This window comes from Tyto alba, unplaced genomic scaffold (assembly GCF_018691265.1).
Source record: "Tyto alba isolate M040663 unplaced genomic scaffold, T.alba_DEE_v4.0 Super-Scaffold_26, whole genome shotgun sequence".
In the NCBI taxonomy this organism is placed as follows: Eukaryota; Metazoa; Chordata; class Aves; order Strigiformes; family Tytonidae; genus Tyto; species Tyto alba.
The window spans coordinates 21,977,204-21,992,556 of NW_024881300.1; the positions used below are offsets into that span (position 1 = coordinate 21,977,204).

General features: G+C 66.1%; 1 protein-coding gene across 3 annotated transcripts in view; it reads right to left on the reverse strand.

Moving 5' to 3' along the window:
• The window catches only part of CBFA2T3 (CBFA2/RUNX1 partner transcriptional co-repressor 3), a 35,732-nt gene extending 21,042 nt beyond the window's left edge, over positions 1–14,690 (reverse strand). Inside the window, exon 1 of one of the 3 annotated variants that reach the window (XM_042797641.1) lies at positions 14,580–14,690. Coding sequence is in view for 1 of the 3 variants with exons in the window: in XM_042797639.1 (XP_042653573.1) it covers positions 11,577–11,646 (70 nt within the window). In the remaining 2 variants the exon portion in view is untranslated. Of the gene's footprint in view, positions 1–1,738; positions 1,886–11,576; positions 11,948–14,579 lie in introns of those variants that run through there. The other 2 variants (XM_042797639.1, XM_042797642.1) reach the window with 2 other exon arrangements.
• Between the last annotated feature and the right edge of the window lie 663 nt (positions 14,691–15,353).

Genomic DNA, 15,353 nt, shown 5'->3' on the forward strand with positions numbered 1-15,353 from the left:
TTCCCCCGTATCTCCGTGCCCTTTACCATAGCAGAGCTCACCCCACCGCGGTGCCAAGCAGACGGATGTTTGCAGAGTGTCTTCAAGTCATCCGACAAAGGAGCGGAGAATTAATATTCCTTTTAATTAAAGGCAGAAAAATCTCTTTGTTCCTGAACAGAGGGAAAACAACAGAGGGAAGAGCTCAAAAGCTCTTTCTAAGCTAAAGACGGGACCATCGCTTAGATTCAAAGACACTGTCAACGTGCACGTGACCTCGAATTAAAAAAACAAAATGAAACCCAGCAGCGGCAGCAGCTCCTCTCCAAAAGCGAAGGAAAGTTGCAAAGTTTTTCTTGGCTAATAGGGAAAGCAAAAAACAACAACAACAAAATCCAACAAAAGGTGCGTTTGACCAGAGAAAGGCTCTGCAGGATCCGAAGGCACCATCCAGCGGCGAGGGCTGCGCGGGGGAGTGACGGGGAGAGGCGGCCGTGCCCCGGCCCAGAGCCACGGAGCTGCCACGGAGGAGCCACGGAGGAGCACGGTGCCAGCCCTGCTCCATTGCTACACCGACAGCATCCCCTCAGCCAAACCAGGCCGGCGCCAAAGGAGCCGGCCGGTGATTAATGGCTGCGAGGATGAGGAGCAGGGCAGCAACGAGCCAGCCTTCCTCCCCAAACCCGCATCCAACGAAACCAGCCCCCCCGGCACGGGCGAGGCCGTCCCCAGCACAGCCCCGTGTCCTTGCGTGCGAACGCAGAATTATGCCGCTGTAGCAGCTGTTAACTTCCCAAACCAGCCCTGGGTTTCCTCCCGCGAACTCTCCCGAGTGGATCCTTTCCCCCTCGCCACGAAACGTGGCTCCAACTCGAAAGCGGCGGCGGCCGGAGCGGGATGTGGAGCCGGCGGGTTGGCGTTCCGAGGAGGAGGGATGCAGGGATGGAAACGACCTCTCCCGCTGGGCAGAAGTCGGGAGCCGCCACCGAGGAGGTTTTGCTGCGGGAAGGGGAGGGGGGGCCCCACAAACTCGCGTGGGTTCCTGGGGATGCTGGTCCACCCCACGCCGCCCCGGCTCTCGGAAAGCGGCTGCCGGGTAAGGGAGCGCAGGCAAACCCCCGGCCCCGGCGCGGCAGGAGCGAGGGATCCGCATCCCGCCGCCCCTGCGTGTGCGCGGGGCGTGGGAGCGGAGCCCACGGTCGCGGTAGAACTCCCGGTGCCCGCTCGCCACGGCTGTGGCCCCGGTCGCCCTGCCCCGCTGCGCTGCCGCGGCGCGACCCGGAGAGACGGCGGCGGGGACCGCGCTGGCTCCGGCACCGGCACCGGCACCGGCAGCGTCCCCATCCCCTGCGCACCGGCAGCTTCCGCGACACCGGGAGCATCCCCCGGGCACCGGGAACATCCCGGATTCCTGCGTACCCGGAGCATCCCCCGAGAACCGGGAGCACCCCGGATTCCTGAGCACCTGGAGCATCCCCCGGGCACCGGGAGCATCCCGGATTCCTGCGTACCCGGAGCATCCCCCGGGCACCGGGAGCATCCCCGACTATTGCGCACCGGGAGCGTCCCCCGAGCACCGGGAGCAATCCGGATGCCTGAGCACCGGGAGCATCCCTCGAGCACCGGGAGCACCCCGGATTCGTGCGCACCGGGAGCATCCCCCGGGCACCGGGAGCATCCCCCAGCCCCTCTTCCCCGGCAGCCTCCCCGGCCACCGGCAGCCTCCCGGTCCCCGTTCGCGGCCGCGGACGGCACTTACCGTCCTGAGGTGTGGCGGAGGCGTGAGGTAAGTCCCAAGGCAAGGGCCGGCGGAGCCGGTAGAAGCGGGCAGAGCCGGCAGCGGCCCCCGGCGGCCCCGGCCCCGTTAAGGCCGGCGCGGGCGGAACGCGGCCCCGCGGCGGCGGCTGCCCCCGGCACCTGCCCGCCGCCGCTCGCCGCCACCGGGGCCACCGGGGGCCGCCAGCCCGGGAATCGGGGCGCTCCCCCCCACCTCCCCCCCCTCCCCTCCCTCCTCCGGAGGGGGGGACACCGGAGGCAAAAAAGCGGAGGCGAAGAAGCCGGTAAATCCGCGGGGCCGGTTCACCCCCTGCTCTCCGCCCGGCGGCGCATCCTCCGGCGCCGCGTCGCGGCCATGGGGCACCGGCGGCCGAGCTCCGTGCCGGGCCGGGCCGGGCCGTGCCGTGCCGTGCCGCCCGCCGCGCCCGCCGCTGCCGCCCGCCCGCCCCGGAGTGAGTGAGCGCCGCCCGCCCGCGCCGCTGCCTTAGACGGCGGCTCCACCGTGCCCGGCAGGGGGCGCCCCGCCGCCGCCGCCACCGGAGCGGGACCCCCCCCCCCCCCAACATCCACACACACACACCCCCCCAAGGGGTTGGGCGGGCGGGGGAGGGGGGGAGCGGGGGGTACGGGGACACGGGGGGGTGAACGGCACCGGGGGGCTGAATGGGGGCCCGGGGGCTGAACGGCAGCGGGGGGCTGAATGGGGATGTGGGGAGTAAGGGGGTACGGGAGGGTGAATGGCACCGGGGGGGGGTGAACGGGGACGCGGGGGGTACGGGGATACGGGGGGGTGAACGGCACCGGGGACGCGGGGGGTACGGGGATACGGGGGGGTGAACGGCACCAGAGGGGGTGAACGGGGACGCGGGGGGTACAGGGATACGGGGGGGTGAACAGCACCGGGGGGGGTGAACAGGGACACGGGGGGTACGGGGATACAGGGGGCTGAACGGCACCGGGGGGCTGAATGGGGGCCCGGGGGCTGAACGGCACCGGGGGGGCTGAATGGGGATGTGGGGAGTAAGGGGGTACGGGAGGGTGAATGGCACCGGGGGGGGGTGAACGGGGACGCGGGAGGTACGGGGATACGGGGGGGTGAACTGCACCGGGGGGGCTGAATGGGGATGCGGGGAGTACGGGGGTACAAGAGGGTGAATGGCACCGGGGGGGGGGTGAACGGGGACGCGGGGGGTACGGGGATACGGGGGGGTGAACGGCACCGGGGGGGCTGAACGGCACCGGAGGGGTGAACGGGGCCACGGGGGGGTGAATGGCACCACTGGGGGCTCAACGGGGACATGGGGTGTGAATGGCACCGGGGGGGCTCAGCGGGGACATGGGGTGTGAACGGTACCGGGGGGGATGAACAGGGACACCGGGGGTACGGGGATACGGGGGGGTGAACAGCACCGGGGGGCTGAATGGGGGCCTGGGGGCTGAACGGCACCAGGGGGGCTGAATGGGGATGCGGGGAGTACGGGGGTACGGGAGGGTGAATGGCACCGGGGGGGCTGAACGGCACCGGAGGGGTGAATGGGGCCACGGGGGGGGTGAACAGCACCACTGGGGGCTCAACGGGGACATGGGGTGTGAACGGCACCAGGGGGGCTCAACAGCACCCGGGGGGCTGAATGGGGACATGGGGTGTGAATGGCATCGGGGGGGATGAACAGGGACACGAGAGGCTGAATGGCACCTGGGGAGCTCAACAACATCGGGGGCCTAAACAGGGATGGGGGGGGGGGGGGAGGGGGCCTGAACAGCACCGGGGGGGTTGCACGGGGCATCGGGGTGTGCACGGAAACTGGGGAGACCGCACAGGGACCAGGGGACCCTGGGGAGGGTGCATGGGGCTTGCAGGGCGCAGGGGTTTGGGGTTTGCAAAAGGTTCGGGGTTCGCAAGAGGTTGGGGGGTGATGGAGATGGAGGGTTGCAAAGCTGGGGGGGGGGGGGGGGCTGTGTCCGATTTGGGGGGCCACCAGGGGATGGGGCCGTGGGAACAGCCAAAGGGTTGGAGCTGGGGCTTGCAAGGGCTGCAGTGAGGTGACGGAGGGGTTTACCAGGGGCTGGGGGGGGGCTGGAGCTGTGGTTGCTCCGCTTCCCTCCCCGGCAGCCCAAGGGCCGGGGTTGCAACAGGAGCAGCCACACGCGCAGCCACAGCCCCCACGGCCACGGCCCTCAACGGTCCCCACGCCCATCCCGGCCCGGCCTTGGGGTGCCCCACCCCACCCCGCTTGGCCTCGGCGGGGGCTCCCTAGGGTGGCTGCCTGAACCCGGGCGCCTTCCCTGCGCATCCCCCAAACCCTACTAGGATGTCGTTGCTTGCATCGCCAGCCCTGCTAATTTCCCCGCGAGCCGAAGCCCGGCCTCTTTGCGTAATTATTCCGCTCGGCAGCTGCCTTCCCCCTGCGAGTAGCTGCGCGGAGCCTCCGCCACCCGTATGGTGGTTGTAGTTCCTCCTCCTCGCCCGCTTGCCGGGGCCCGTTGGGTGGCACCCGCCCGGTCCCTGCGTGGCCGTGGGACAGGCGTGACCGGCGTGCGGGTGCTTGCACTGGCGGTGGCACGGCCGCTGCGTGACGGTTGCGTGGCCGCTACCTGGCCGTTGCATGGCCAGTAAGTGACTGTCACGTGGCCACTAAATGAGCATCGCATGGGCACTGCGTGAACATCGCATGGACGCTGCGTGGCCGTTGCGTGGCCACTGTGTGACCATCCCATGGCCACTAAATGACCATTGTATGGCCACTAAATGACCATCCCATGGCCACTGTGTGACCACTGCATGGCCGCTAACCGACTACCGCATGGCCACCGAGTGACCATTTCACAGCCACTAAATGACCATCGCGTGGCCACTGCTTGACCATGGCATGGCCACTGTGTGACCATTGTATGGCCACTAAATGACCATCCCGTGGCCACTGCTTGACCATGGCATGGCCACTGAGTGACCATTTCACAGCCACTAAATGACCATCACGTGGCCACTGCTTGACCATCGCGTGGCCACTGTGTGACCATTGTATGGCCACTAAATATCCATCCCATGGCCACTAAATGACCACTGCATGGCCACTGCATGAACGTCGCCTAGCCACTGTGTGACCATTTCACAGCCACTAAATGACCATCGCGTGGCCACTGCTTGACCATGGCATGGCCACTAACTGACTATTGCATGGCCACTGAGTGACCATTTCACAGCCACTAAATGACCATCGCGTGGCCACTGTGTGACCATTGTATGGCCACTAAATATCCATCCCACGGCCACTAAATGATGATTTCATGGCCACTGCACAGCCAAGCTCCCCACCACCAGTCACAGCGGGAGGGTGCTGCTGCACCCCAACCCTGCCCCCTGCACCCCACTGCCAACCCTCCCACCCCGGTTTTGCCCCCCCAGGAGCTGCCGTGTCTCACGGTGATGGGGGCTGGGCTCAGGGGTTTCCCTGCTTCCCTGGCACCAGCAGGTCTGTGCACACACCCCCTACAACCCCCCCCAAATTTTTATGCATAGCCCCTTTGGCTGTACACCCTGCCTGCGCCCAGCTTGTCCCCGTCCCCTTCCTTGCGCTGCCCTCGGTCCCCACGGCGCCTTTCTGGAGGAGCCTCTCGTGGGTGAGACCCCAAGAGCAGGGGAGGAAAATCCACCCCACCACCCCCCCACACACACACAGCTACACACGAACACCCCCCCCCCCCCCCCCCACCCCCCCAGGCCTTCGCATAGGCGGCACCGGCTGGCACATGCAAATGCCGGCGGTGCGTGTGCGTTTGGACACGCACACATCAAGGGGTGCCACCCGTCACCGAGGGGGCTCCCGAAGCAGAGCCCCACTTTTCCGGGGTGCCGGCACACGGCTCCTTCAGGCTTTGGCTACTCACCGGGAGATCAGGGACCAGACCCCGGGGGGTCATCGCCGTCTGTGTTGTCCCCCGGAGCCGCCCCGCCGCAGCGCAAGCCACCGAATACGTGGCAAAACCCGCCTGGAAATACCCAGCTGGTGCTGTGCCACGAGCCCAGCGGTGACCAAACGCGTCCCCACCACCCCGCCAGCACCCTGCCCACGGGCGCCTCGTGGGGACCTGCCGGGAAAAGCTGCAACCCTCCCCGGCTCCTGTATAATTTGGGGTGTAGGTGAAGGATTCTATCAAATACCTGGCCCTGAAGGTGGTCGAGCTGTGGCCAAGCCGGGTGGCTGTGAGCCCACGGGGTCTTTGCAGTGAAGGCGGATGGAGCTCGGCACAACCGCCCTGCCAGGGCCACCGTGGGACAGCGTGGGCAGGAGGGAGCCACACCGCGTGTCCCCCCCCCCGCCTCGGCGGGGTTTGGGTGGCGGGGTCTGCTTCGTTTCTATTCCGCGCGCGCAGCCTGTAATTTTGGTCTATTCAAGTCATAATTCACTACTGTGAAAATAAACATTTGTGTTAGCTCGTTTTATTCGGCAGGCCTCGTCTGAATGTTAATAATTCCCTGCCGGCGTGCTTGCACGTGGCCTTGGCCACCGGGACAAAGCCCCGGCACCCGTGGCCGTGGCCGTGGCCACCTCCTTGCAAGCCTTGGGTAGGACCTCACCACCCTTCACACGCGGTCCCCGGGGTTCCCTGAATCCTGGGATAACGAGGGAGCCGGCTGACAGAAGATAAAGGAAATATAAAGGTAATATTTGGGGTAAAGCAGATGGAACCCGGCACCTGCTCCGGACCCTTCCCTGGGTTTGTTTTTGTGGGTGCTCCCCGCCGCAGCGGGGATGCCCCAGCACCCACCCTGTGCTCCAGCTGAGCCCGGGCGAGCAGGAGGATGGGTGGGCTACCCTCTGCTGTCCCCATGGCTGTCCCCAGCCTTTTCCCCACTGCTTGGCCACCAACTTGGCCGGGTTTTTCCCTACTGGGGGGGGGCTGGTGCTTCCCCTCCCTATTTACATCTTCCCGGCCTTTATCTTTCTCCCAGTCTCTGTATTGCTGCAATTACAGACACTTTAAAACACAATGATCTGGCTGTTAGCGTGATGGATGACAGAACCTTTCTGTCTGGTTTAAATCATTGCTGAGAGTGAGCAAACTTCCCCGGGTTAACCCTTTCTTGTCCCTCTCAACCCCCCCAGCCTGCTCTCTGCCCAGCCCAGGCTGGTGGCTGCTGGCCCCGCCACGTGCCCCACGGCCACGCACCCATCGCACCCGTGGGTCCCACGGGTGGGGATGGAGGGAGGGTCTGGCATCCCTGGGGAAACATCCCCCCGGCCCTCAGCTCCCTGGGTGCCCAGGGTGGACGTGACGCGGTGGGGCAGACGATGGCACCAGCCCCCATTTCGGCAGGGCCGGTGGCCCCGCTCTGCTGCGGCGGGAAAGCAACGGCCGGACTGGGAGATAAACTCCTGCCAGGGCCCGATAGCCTGGCTGGATGCGTCCCAGCCCAGGACCTGGCAATCCATTCCCCCGGCAAATCTGGAACCGGGGCAGGATGAGGCCCCGTCGGGTTCCCACCCGGCAGAGAGGGTGGAAACTCCTCTAATGACTCGGTGTCGGTCACGCCGGCGCGTGATCGATGGCGCAGGGCGCACCAGCCTGGCGCGGGGATTAACTGAACGTGTCATGGCAATTTGTGCTCCCTTTGTTTTGAGGAGCCGGCATCCCCCCGCCGCTGCGCATCCTGCCCCGTGCCCGCCGCCTCCTGCCCTCCCTGCTCCTCCCAGCGCTGCCCCCCACGGGTGTCTTGGTCCCACGGGAGGGTGTCGGTGCTGTCACCCATCATTCCTGCTCGCGGGACCCACGGGGAGGGGGGGGATGTCCTTCATCCTTCATCCTTCATGGCTGGGAGGGGTTGAGGTGGGGCAGCTCGGGGAGCTGCCCAGGACCTGCCCCAGGCAAAGGGGGTCCCCGAGGCGAGTGGGGGGGCCACCCACTGGGGCCCGGCACGGCGCACACCAGCAGATAAGGTGCTCACCGAGGGCAGATGAGGACAATGGCCACCAAACCTCGCAGGAAATGGTCACCACCACGTGTCATCCGGGCCCCGTATTGCACCCCACACCCCCCACACTCCCCCCCCAGCTATCGGGGCTGGGGGCAACGCGGTGGGTGCTGCCAGGGCCCCGCACCCCACTTGCACCTTTGCAGCCACCACGCTGTTGGGGCTCTTTTTCACACCCCTGGGTGCCCAACCATCAATCCTTGACCCACCCCCTCTCTCCCTGTAGCTCTCGCTCAGCCCTTCACCCTGGCCTCCCGCCGGCACCGCATTGTCCCCCTTGTCCCCAGCTCTCCCCCAGCTCCCGCAGCCCGGGCTCTGGCTCAGCCCTGTCACATCCCAGCGTGCCTGTGAGAGCTGATTGCTATGCAGGCTGCGTGTTCCCCCCCACGCCCCCCCCCCCCCCCCCCCCCCCCCGGCTTCGCAAGCCTCAGGCTTTTGAAAAAAGCCCACGGTGGTGGTGGTTGATCACACCTTCCCCCTCGCCTGCGCTGGTGAGTCATCTCACCGGCGTGCCGGGAGCCACGCAGACTTGCCCCACCGCCAGCAGCACCCATGGGTGCCCAGAGCCCCTCCGCCACGCCGGGCCGGGGGTCCTGCCACAGCCCGGCTCTCACGGGAGGCTTGTCTGGAGGCAAAGGCACCCAGCCGTGCCGGCGCTCAGCCCCCGGCGTGCTACAGGTTTCCTGTGTCACCCCCAGCCAGTCTGTCTGTCAGTCTGGGTTTCTCAATCTCTATCCGCTCCCTCTTGGGGAGCAGAGCATCCCCGGGGTGCCTCTCCGCCGTCCTCTCTAGATGTGGCCGTGCCAGCGGCGCCCGCCCGGCACAACGCCGAGGAGAACGTGGGGACAGCGTGGAGACGGGTCCCCGTTTGACATGGGCACCCGGAGCATCCCCGCGGGGACGCCGTGCTCGGGGCAGGGAGCTGCCGGGCTGGGAAGGGTCAGCGTGACCACGGGTGGTCCCACTGCCCTGGCTGTGCCCACGGACGTGGCAGCCTGAATCTCAGCGCCTAAATCCAGCCCAAATCGAGGACCGGGAGCCAAGCTGGAACCCCCCCGGCCTTCTTCCCTTGGCATTTTGCTTGCAGCAAGGGCCTGGGCTGGCGTTGCTTTTCCCTGCACATGAATTCATCGGGGAATGCACGGGGGAGATAAGGGGCTGGTGGGGAGCCAGCGACCAGGGAAGACGGCTTCACCCGTCCGCCGGCTATCGCCCGCCGCAGCTGCATCCGCCGCGGTGACATCTGCTCGGCAGGAAGCGCCTCTCGCCAGCCTTTCTGTAGAAAGAGGGTCCATTTGTGCCTGGCTTCCCTCTGCGCCCGTTCACGGGGGTCCCCGGACTCGGGGTCACCCGCCCCACAGCCACCCCGGCTCCTCACTTCCTTGGCTGAGGGCTGGAAGGAGCAGCCCTCCCCCCCCACCCCACCCCGCTGCCCCTGGCTGTTACCGCCAGGAAGCAGACGCAGGGGCTTTGTGGTTTTCCCACAACTTCCATAAAGAAAAGAAAAAAAATACATCTTCCATTAAAAGGAAAAAAAAAAAAAATTCTATTTTCCTGGCTGACAGATTCGTTCCTGCTTTGTGGCATTCGAAGGGAAACTGGCCCCGACTGCTTATCATCCCCTCTTGCCCTGCACTGCAGGCTCTGAAAAATCACCGGTTTGGCTTAAACGCCGGGAGACTTCGGGATATGGCACCATTCCTTTGGGGGCTTTAAGGTTTTGGGGCTGCTGGGGGCCAAGTTTCCAGCTTTTTCTTTGCCACGGAGAGTCTGGAAACTGTTTTAATCGTGAAGCGGAGCTGGCCACGTGCTGCCCTGCTTCCAGGAGCTGGTGCTTCGGGGTGCCCAGAGGGAGCAGCACCCGGCGGCGGCAGCACCGGCAGCAAATCCAGCCGGCTGCATCCTTGGCCAGCAGGAATTCGCTGGGAGACACTGAGCAAAATCTCTCGAGCTGCCCCAGCAAGCACAACACGCTGGGAGGGCGACGCACCCCACCGCGCTGCAGGGGGTCCCTCTGGCTCCTCGGATGCCGGGGAGCTCCCCTCTCCGTGGCACTGCTCCCCTTTGCAGGGCTGGGCAAAGGGGACGGCGGTGCTGAGCCCCCATGGGAGCCTTGTCCTCGAGGCCTGGCTCCTAAGGCTGCCCGTGGCATGCAAAACTTCCATGCAGTGGCATCTCCTGGCTCTGCTGCAGCGCCGTGGCTGCTCACCCTGCCCCTCGCAGCCCCGGTGGGGTTAACAGCATCTTCACACTCCCCTTTTCCCCTCCAAACCAGGGCGTACCCCTCAGCTTGCCAGCCCTCCCCATCCCACAGACTGCAGCTGCCCGCACAGGGCTCTTTAACGATGGGAATTTAATTAGCTTGCATTGCACTTCCAACACCTCGCGTCCCTGCAAAAATCAATCAGAGCTGGTGGGATGCAGCGCAGCGCAGCCTGCCTCCGCTCCGGCACGGGGCTCGGCCTGGGAGCAAAACCCTGGGGGCTGATTTCAGAAACTCCCCCCGGGGCCAAAATGCCCCAGCACGGGGCTCTGGCCGCGCGGAGGTCTGTGCCGATCTGTGGCGTGTCGTGGGGAGCCGCAGCTTCGCGGCGGGGAGGTCTGGGATTCGTTACGAGGTCCAGATGCGCCGCGGCAGCGGGAGACGTTGCGGCTGTCTCTGGCCACCTGCATCGTTTCCAAGTTCCCAGGCTAAAAGCAGGGCTTGTTATCAAGAGCAAAAAATGTGCCACCTCTGTTGTATTTCATTTCCCTTTCTCCACCTCTTCCCTGCCCGCTGCGCGTCGGAGATAACAGCTCTCCGCGCCGAAGCTGGAGCGCGGGGCAGGCAACGGCCTCACCAGCCCTATCGCTGCCTCGCCGGCCGCAAGGAAATCAGGAAGTTTGCAGAGCTATTTGACCAACAAAATAAACATTTCTCCTGCCAAGCTCCCAACCGGCAGCTCGGCGAGCCGGCGGCAATCTGCACGGCTCCCCTCGCTGCAACTTTCCGGTCAACGGCGCCGCGGCCGCCGGGTCCCTGGCACCTTATCGGTGGGTGCCCCTCGCTCGGGATGCGCCGGTCGTTGCGGCGGGTGGCAGGTTTGGGGACAGGGACCTCAGTGCTGGTCCTACCCACGGCGAACCGGCGCGCCACGATGGGTGCAGCACCCAGGGTGCACCACAAACCATGTCCTAGAGCCCATCCTCGCCGTGTTCCCAACCCGTGGGGTGGGTGCCAGGGGGCTGCGGCCGGAGCACGGTGCCAGTGGGGACAGGGGTGTGCGAGGGGAAGCGAGGCAGAGGGCCAGTATTGTTCACCCAGGGTAGACAAATGCCGGTGACTCAGCCCGCAGCCACTTTCCTACCCGCGCCCCTGGGCTCCCCCAGATCTGCCGCAGCCCCTTGGCCGAGGCTGGGTCGTGGGGTGCCCCTCGCCCTGTGTGTGGTCCTGTCAGTGCTGGGGGGGATGCTCCGGTACAAGGCCACGGGATGCCCCGGCCCCACAAAGCCTCACCACTGCCACGCTGCACGTGAAGCCCAGCACCAGGGCCGGATCCTGACCCCCGTGGCACAAACTTGCTGCGCGCAGGATCTGCCCGCTGCCGGGGAGCGGGCACGGGAAGGGGCTCCCGAGTAGCACGTGAGCTGCTGACCCGAGAATGAACGCAGACACCCAGTCAACAGAGGATTGCAAGCTTGTAAATAAAACATATTCGTGGCTGATTACTCATTGTGGAAAGGTTAATTGCAGAGCTGGCTCGGAGTGGGTCCCTGTGACGCTGCCCCGTGGCGCTGGTGCCGTGGCACAGCCCACGCACGACCACGGCCACCCGCCGCCTTCCTCCCGCCGCTGCCTCGGCCTTACCTTGGCCTGTCCTGCTCGCTGCCCTGGCCCAAGAGGGGTGGCCGTCCGGCTTGGGGGGTCCCCCAGGCATCCCGGCGGTGGGGGGGTGTCAGCACCCCGGTGCCACGAACCTCGCAGGCCCCGGCACGGCCAGCCCGCTCCCACGCGCGGGTGCGGGAGATGCTGAGCGCCGGCGGGGTGTCCTGCCGCGGGGGGCCGTTCATGTGGCAGCCGAACCGTGTCCCATGGCGAGGGGGATGGCGAGCAGCTGCCGGGCAGCGATAATGCGGCGGGTGGGGGGGAGGCCGGGCAGCTGCACCCGTGTCCTTCCCCAACAGGAACCATCTGCGACCAAGCCCAACTCTGCCTTCCCTATCAGCCATTCCGGTCTGACTTTCCAACAACTTCCCCTTCGCGCCGGCTTCACTTCCTCACTGCGAGGGGCTGGCGCGGTGCAGTTTGGCACGGTGCAGCAGGCTCGCAGCACAGCATGGCTGCCAAGGGTGCAGCTCAGCACGGGGAGCACCATGCGGCGTGGCAGGGCATAGCCAGCACGGTGTGGCACGGCACGGCACGGCTCTCAAGCTGCAGCACTGCGCTGGCAAAGCAGCGTGGCACGGCCCGGCATCCGGCGCGATGCCATCCAGGACGGCGCGGGATGGCAGGGGATGCGCGGTGCAGAACGGTGCAACCGGCGCAGCATGGCCCGTGCCACACAAAGGTTAGCTGCAAGGCAGCGGGGCGCAGCCTGGCACAGCCTGGCGCACCTTGGCACAGCGTGGTGCAGCCCGGCACAGCGTCGTGCAGCTCAGGACAGTGTGGTGCAGCCTGGCCCAGCCACAGCACCCCACGGTGCAGCCCGGCACAACCAGCACGCTGCCACACCGCGGGCTCACACCCCCCACCACCCCCCCCTCGCTGCAGCCCTGCAACCCTTTGGTCCTTTTGCCCGGGGACAGCCATGGGGACGGGGATGTCCCCCAGCTGCCGCTGCCCTCCTCAACCTCAGCTGCAGCACCAGTGCCGTGCACAAGCCCTGGCTCCCGGCATCACCCTGCTCAGCGCTTGGGATAACCACCCCCCCCGGCGGGTATAGGACACCCCCCCCCCCCAACTTTGCAATCCATCCCTGCACCCCCCAGACCAGCCCTCCCCGCGCCGCAGCCTGGGCTCCCCGACAGCCACCAGCGAGAGAAACAACTTGTTAGAAAACCGAAAGGCGGCTCCGGGCTGCAGGTGGGAGGGAGGAAACGTGTCCTAAAAATACAGCAGCGCCTGCACGGTCCCCGAAGGTGGCTGAGCAGATGGCGTGTCTCGGCGGCCACCTGGGCTCCCGCAGATGGTACCCGGGGCTCCCCGCTTCGTGCCCCCAGCCCAGGGCTCCTGGGGGGTGGGAGGGGAAGGGATGGTGGGGTGTGGGTGGGGAGGGAGGGTCCCCAGAGCATGGCGGGGGGTGTAGGGGTGCTGTGCTGAGGGACGGAGCGGGGTGTCACCGGGAGGGTTTGCAGCACGTCTGCCCTCTGGGTGCAGGCCGGGGTCCCAGGGGATGGTGAGCACTGTCTGGCCGCAGCAGGGAGATGAGGGGAAACCCCGACACGGGGCTGATGCGCCGGGGGAAAAGGGCCACACGGCTACAAACCGCAGCCCCAACCCAGCTGGGCCGGCGTGCACCCAGCCAAGGCTGCGTGCTCGAGGATGGGGGGGGACACACACACACACACTGCAGCTGCCCCCAGCAACTCTCTGCCTCGGACTCACATCCTGCACCCCCATGCTGGGGGGGTCCCAGCTCCATCCTACCTGCCCTGCAGATGCCCGTGCCCCACCGGCGCGGGCAGAGCAGCCCAGCTGTGTGGACCGAGGGCTGGCAGAGGTTTCAGCAACGCGTGGCTGCAGGGCGGGGAGGGCAGCCGCTGGCTCCCAGTTGCCCATCCCATCAAGCAGGAGGGTTTCTACCTGTGTTTTGTGCTCTCTCCTCTTCCCCTTTTATTTCTGGCAGCCGCAGGCCCAGGTGGGCTCAGGCTCGCCGGCACTGAGCGACGGAAAGTGCACGAGGGATTAAATAGCAGCAGCCACTCCTGGGGAGTGTCCTGGGCCAGCAAGTCAAAACCAAGTGGGTTTCAGGGCCAGGCAAGGAAAATCCCACCCGGCTACGGCCCCGTGTCCCCCACGTCACCTGCGGCCAGAGGGTTTTCTCCGCAGGCAAACAGGCGAGCAGCTGGCCGGGCAGCTGCAGGAGCTGAACATCAGCAGCACTGGGCTGCCGGGGCCCGGGGAATGCCCCGGTGTGGGGGGAACTCCTGGGGTCTGCCCTGGTGTGGGGGCAACCCCTGGGGTGTCAGGGTCTGTCCTGGTGTGGGAGGAATCTCTGGGGTCTTGGGGTCTGTGCTGGTGTGGTGGGAAATCTCTGGGTCTGCACCAGCATGGGGGAAACCCCTGGGGTCCTGGGGAATGCCCCCGTTTGGAGGGAACCCCTGGGGTCTGCCATGATGTGGGGGGAACCCCTGGGGTCCCAGGGTCTGCTCCAGTGCGGGGGGAATCTCTAGGGTCCCAGGGTCTGCCTCGGTGTCGGGGGAACCTCTGGAGTCTGCCATGGTGTGGGGGGAACCCCTGGGGTCTGTCACAGCATTGGGAGAACCCCCCGGGGGTCCCGGGGTCTGCCCCAGTGTGGAGGGAAGCTCTGGGGTCTCGGGGTCTGCTCCGGTGTAGGGGGAACCCCTGGGGTCTGCCCTGGTGTGAGGGAAACCCCTGGGGGTCCCGGGGTGTGCCCCGGCACAGGCGAGCCCCCTCCCGCCCACCCTTCGGGGAGCCTGCCGGGGCTCCCAGCCGGTTTCTTTCTGAGTCAGAGCTGCACGCTGGCTGCCGAGCAGAAACTTCCCCCCCTCCCCAGCCAGTAAAGGAGAAGCGGGACGGGCTCCCACCACCCCCACACTCAGAGCAAGAGGGTGGCAGGAAGGCAGAAACCCCTGGGGGGTCAGCCGGGGGGTCCCCACCGCAGCACCCACCACCCGCCTTCGCACTTACCGGGGCCGGCTCGGCACGGCACGCTTCCCCGGTGCTTGGGAATGCCCCGGCGGGGGCTCGCTCGGCCCCGTGCCCTCCCCGTGCCCACACACCCCACTGCCCACAGCACCCCGCTGCCTTCCCCTTTCCATTTGAGACCGATGAGGCTGCGCTGGGGCGGGGGGCAGGGAGGGGGGGAAACCCGCGGTGAAAGGAAGCCGCAGCAATAACCCGTGAGCAAAACACCACCAACAGCTGCCGGAACCAAAAATGAGACCATCGCCTCCCAAAGCGGATGCTGTCTTTTGGGTTGGGGTAGGAGGCAAGGCCGCGGCTGCCTGCAACGTTTTTTTATACGCCGGTGCTCAAATCTGGTTCTTTCAGCCCAGGGAAATGTGGGTGCGGGCGGGAAGAGAGGAGGCAGGGATGGGAAGGAAAGCGGCGGCTGAGCAGAGGAGATGGGAGCTGCTGAGAGTTCACATGGAACACAAAGATGAATTCTTTAAGGAAAAAAAAAAAAAAAGAAAACAGAAGAAGAAAAAAAGAATTAAAAAAAAAAAAAAAAAGAAATCAAAGGGATGTGGAGAGGGAGATAAGAGGGAAGGCAGAGCAGGGAGACGGAGGGAGCAGAGAGGACGCGGGCAGAGGGAGGCAGGAGGAGCGGGAGGAGGCGAAGCCGAGGAGCCGGGGGAGTTGTCTGGCGAGGTCCCTATCGAGTCTCTCCATCACGGTAGCCTAACCTCAAGTAGTTTTTCACTGAGATTGGAGTGATCAGGTAGGGCTGCCCTCGCTGGC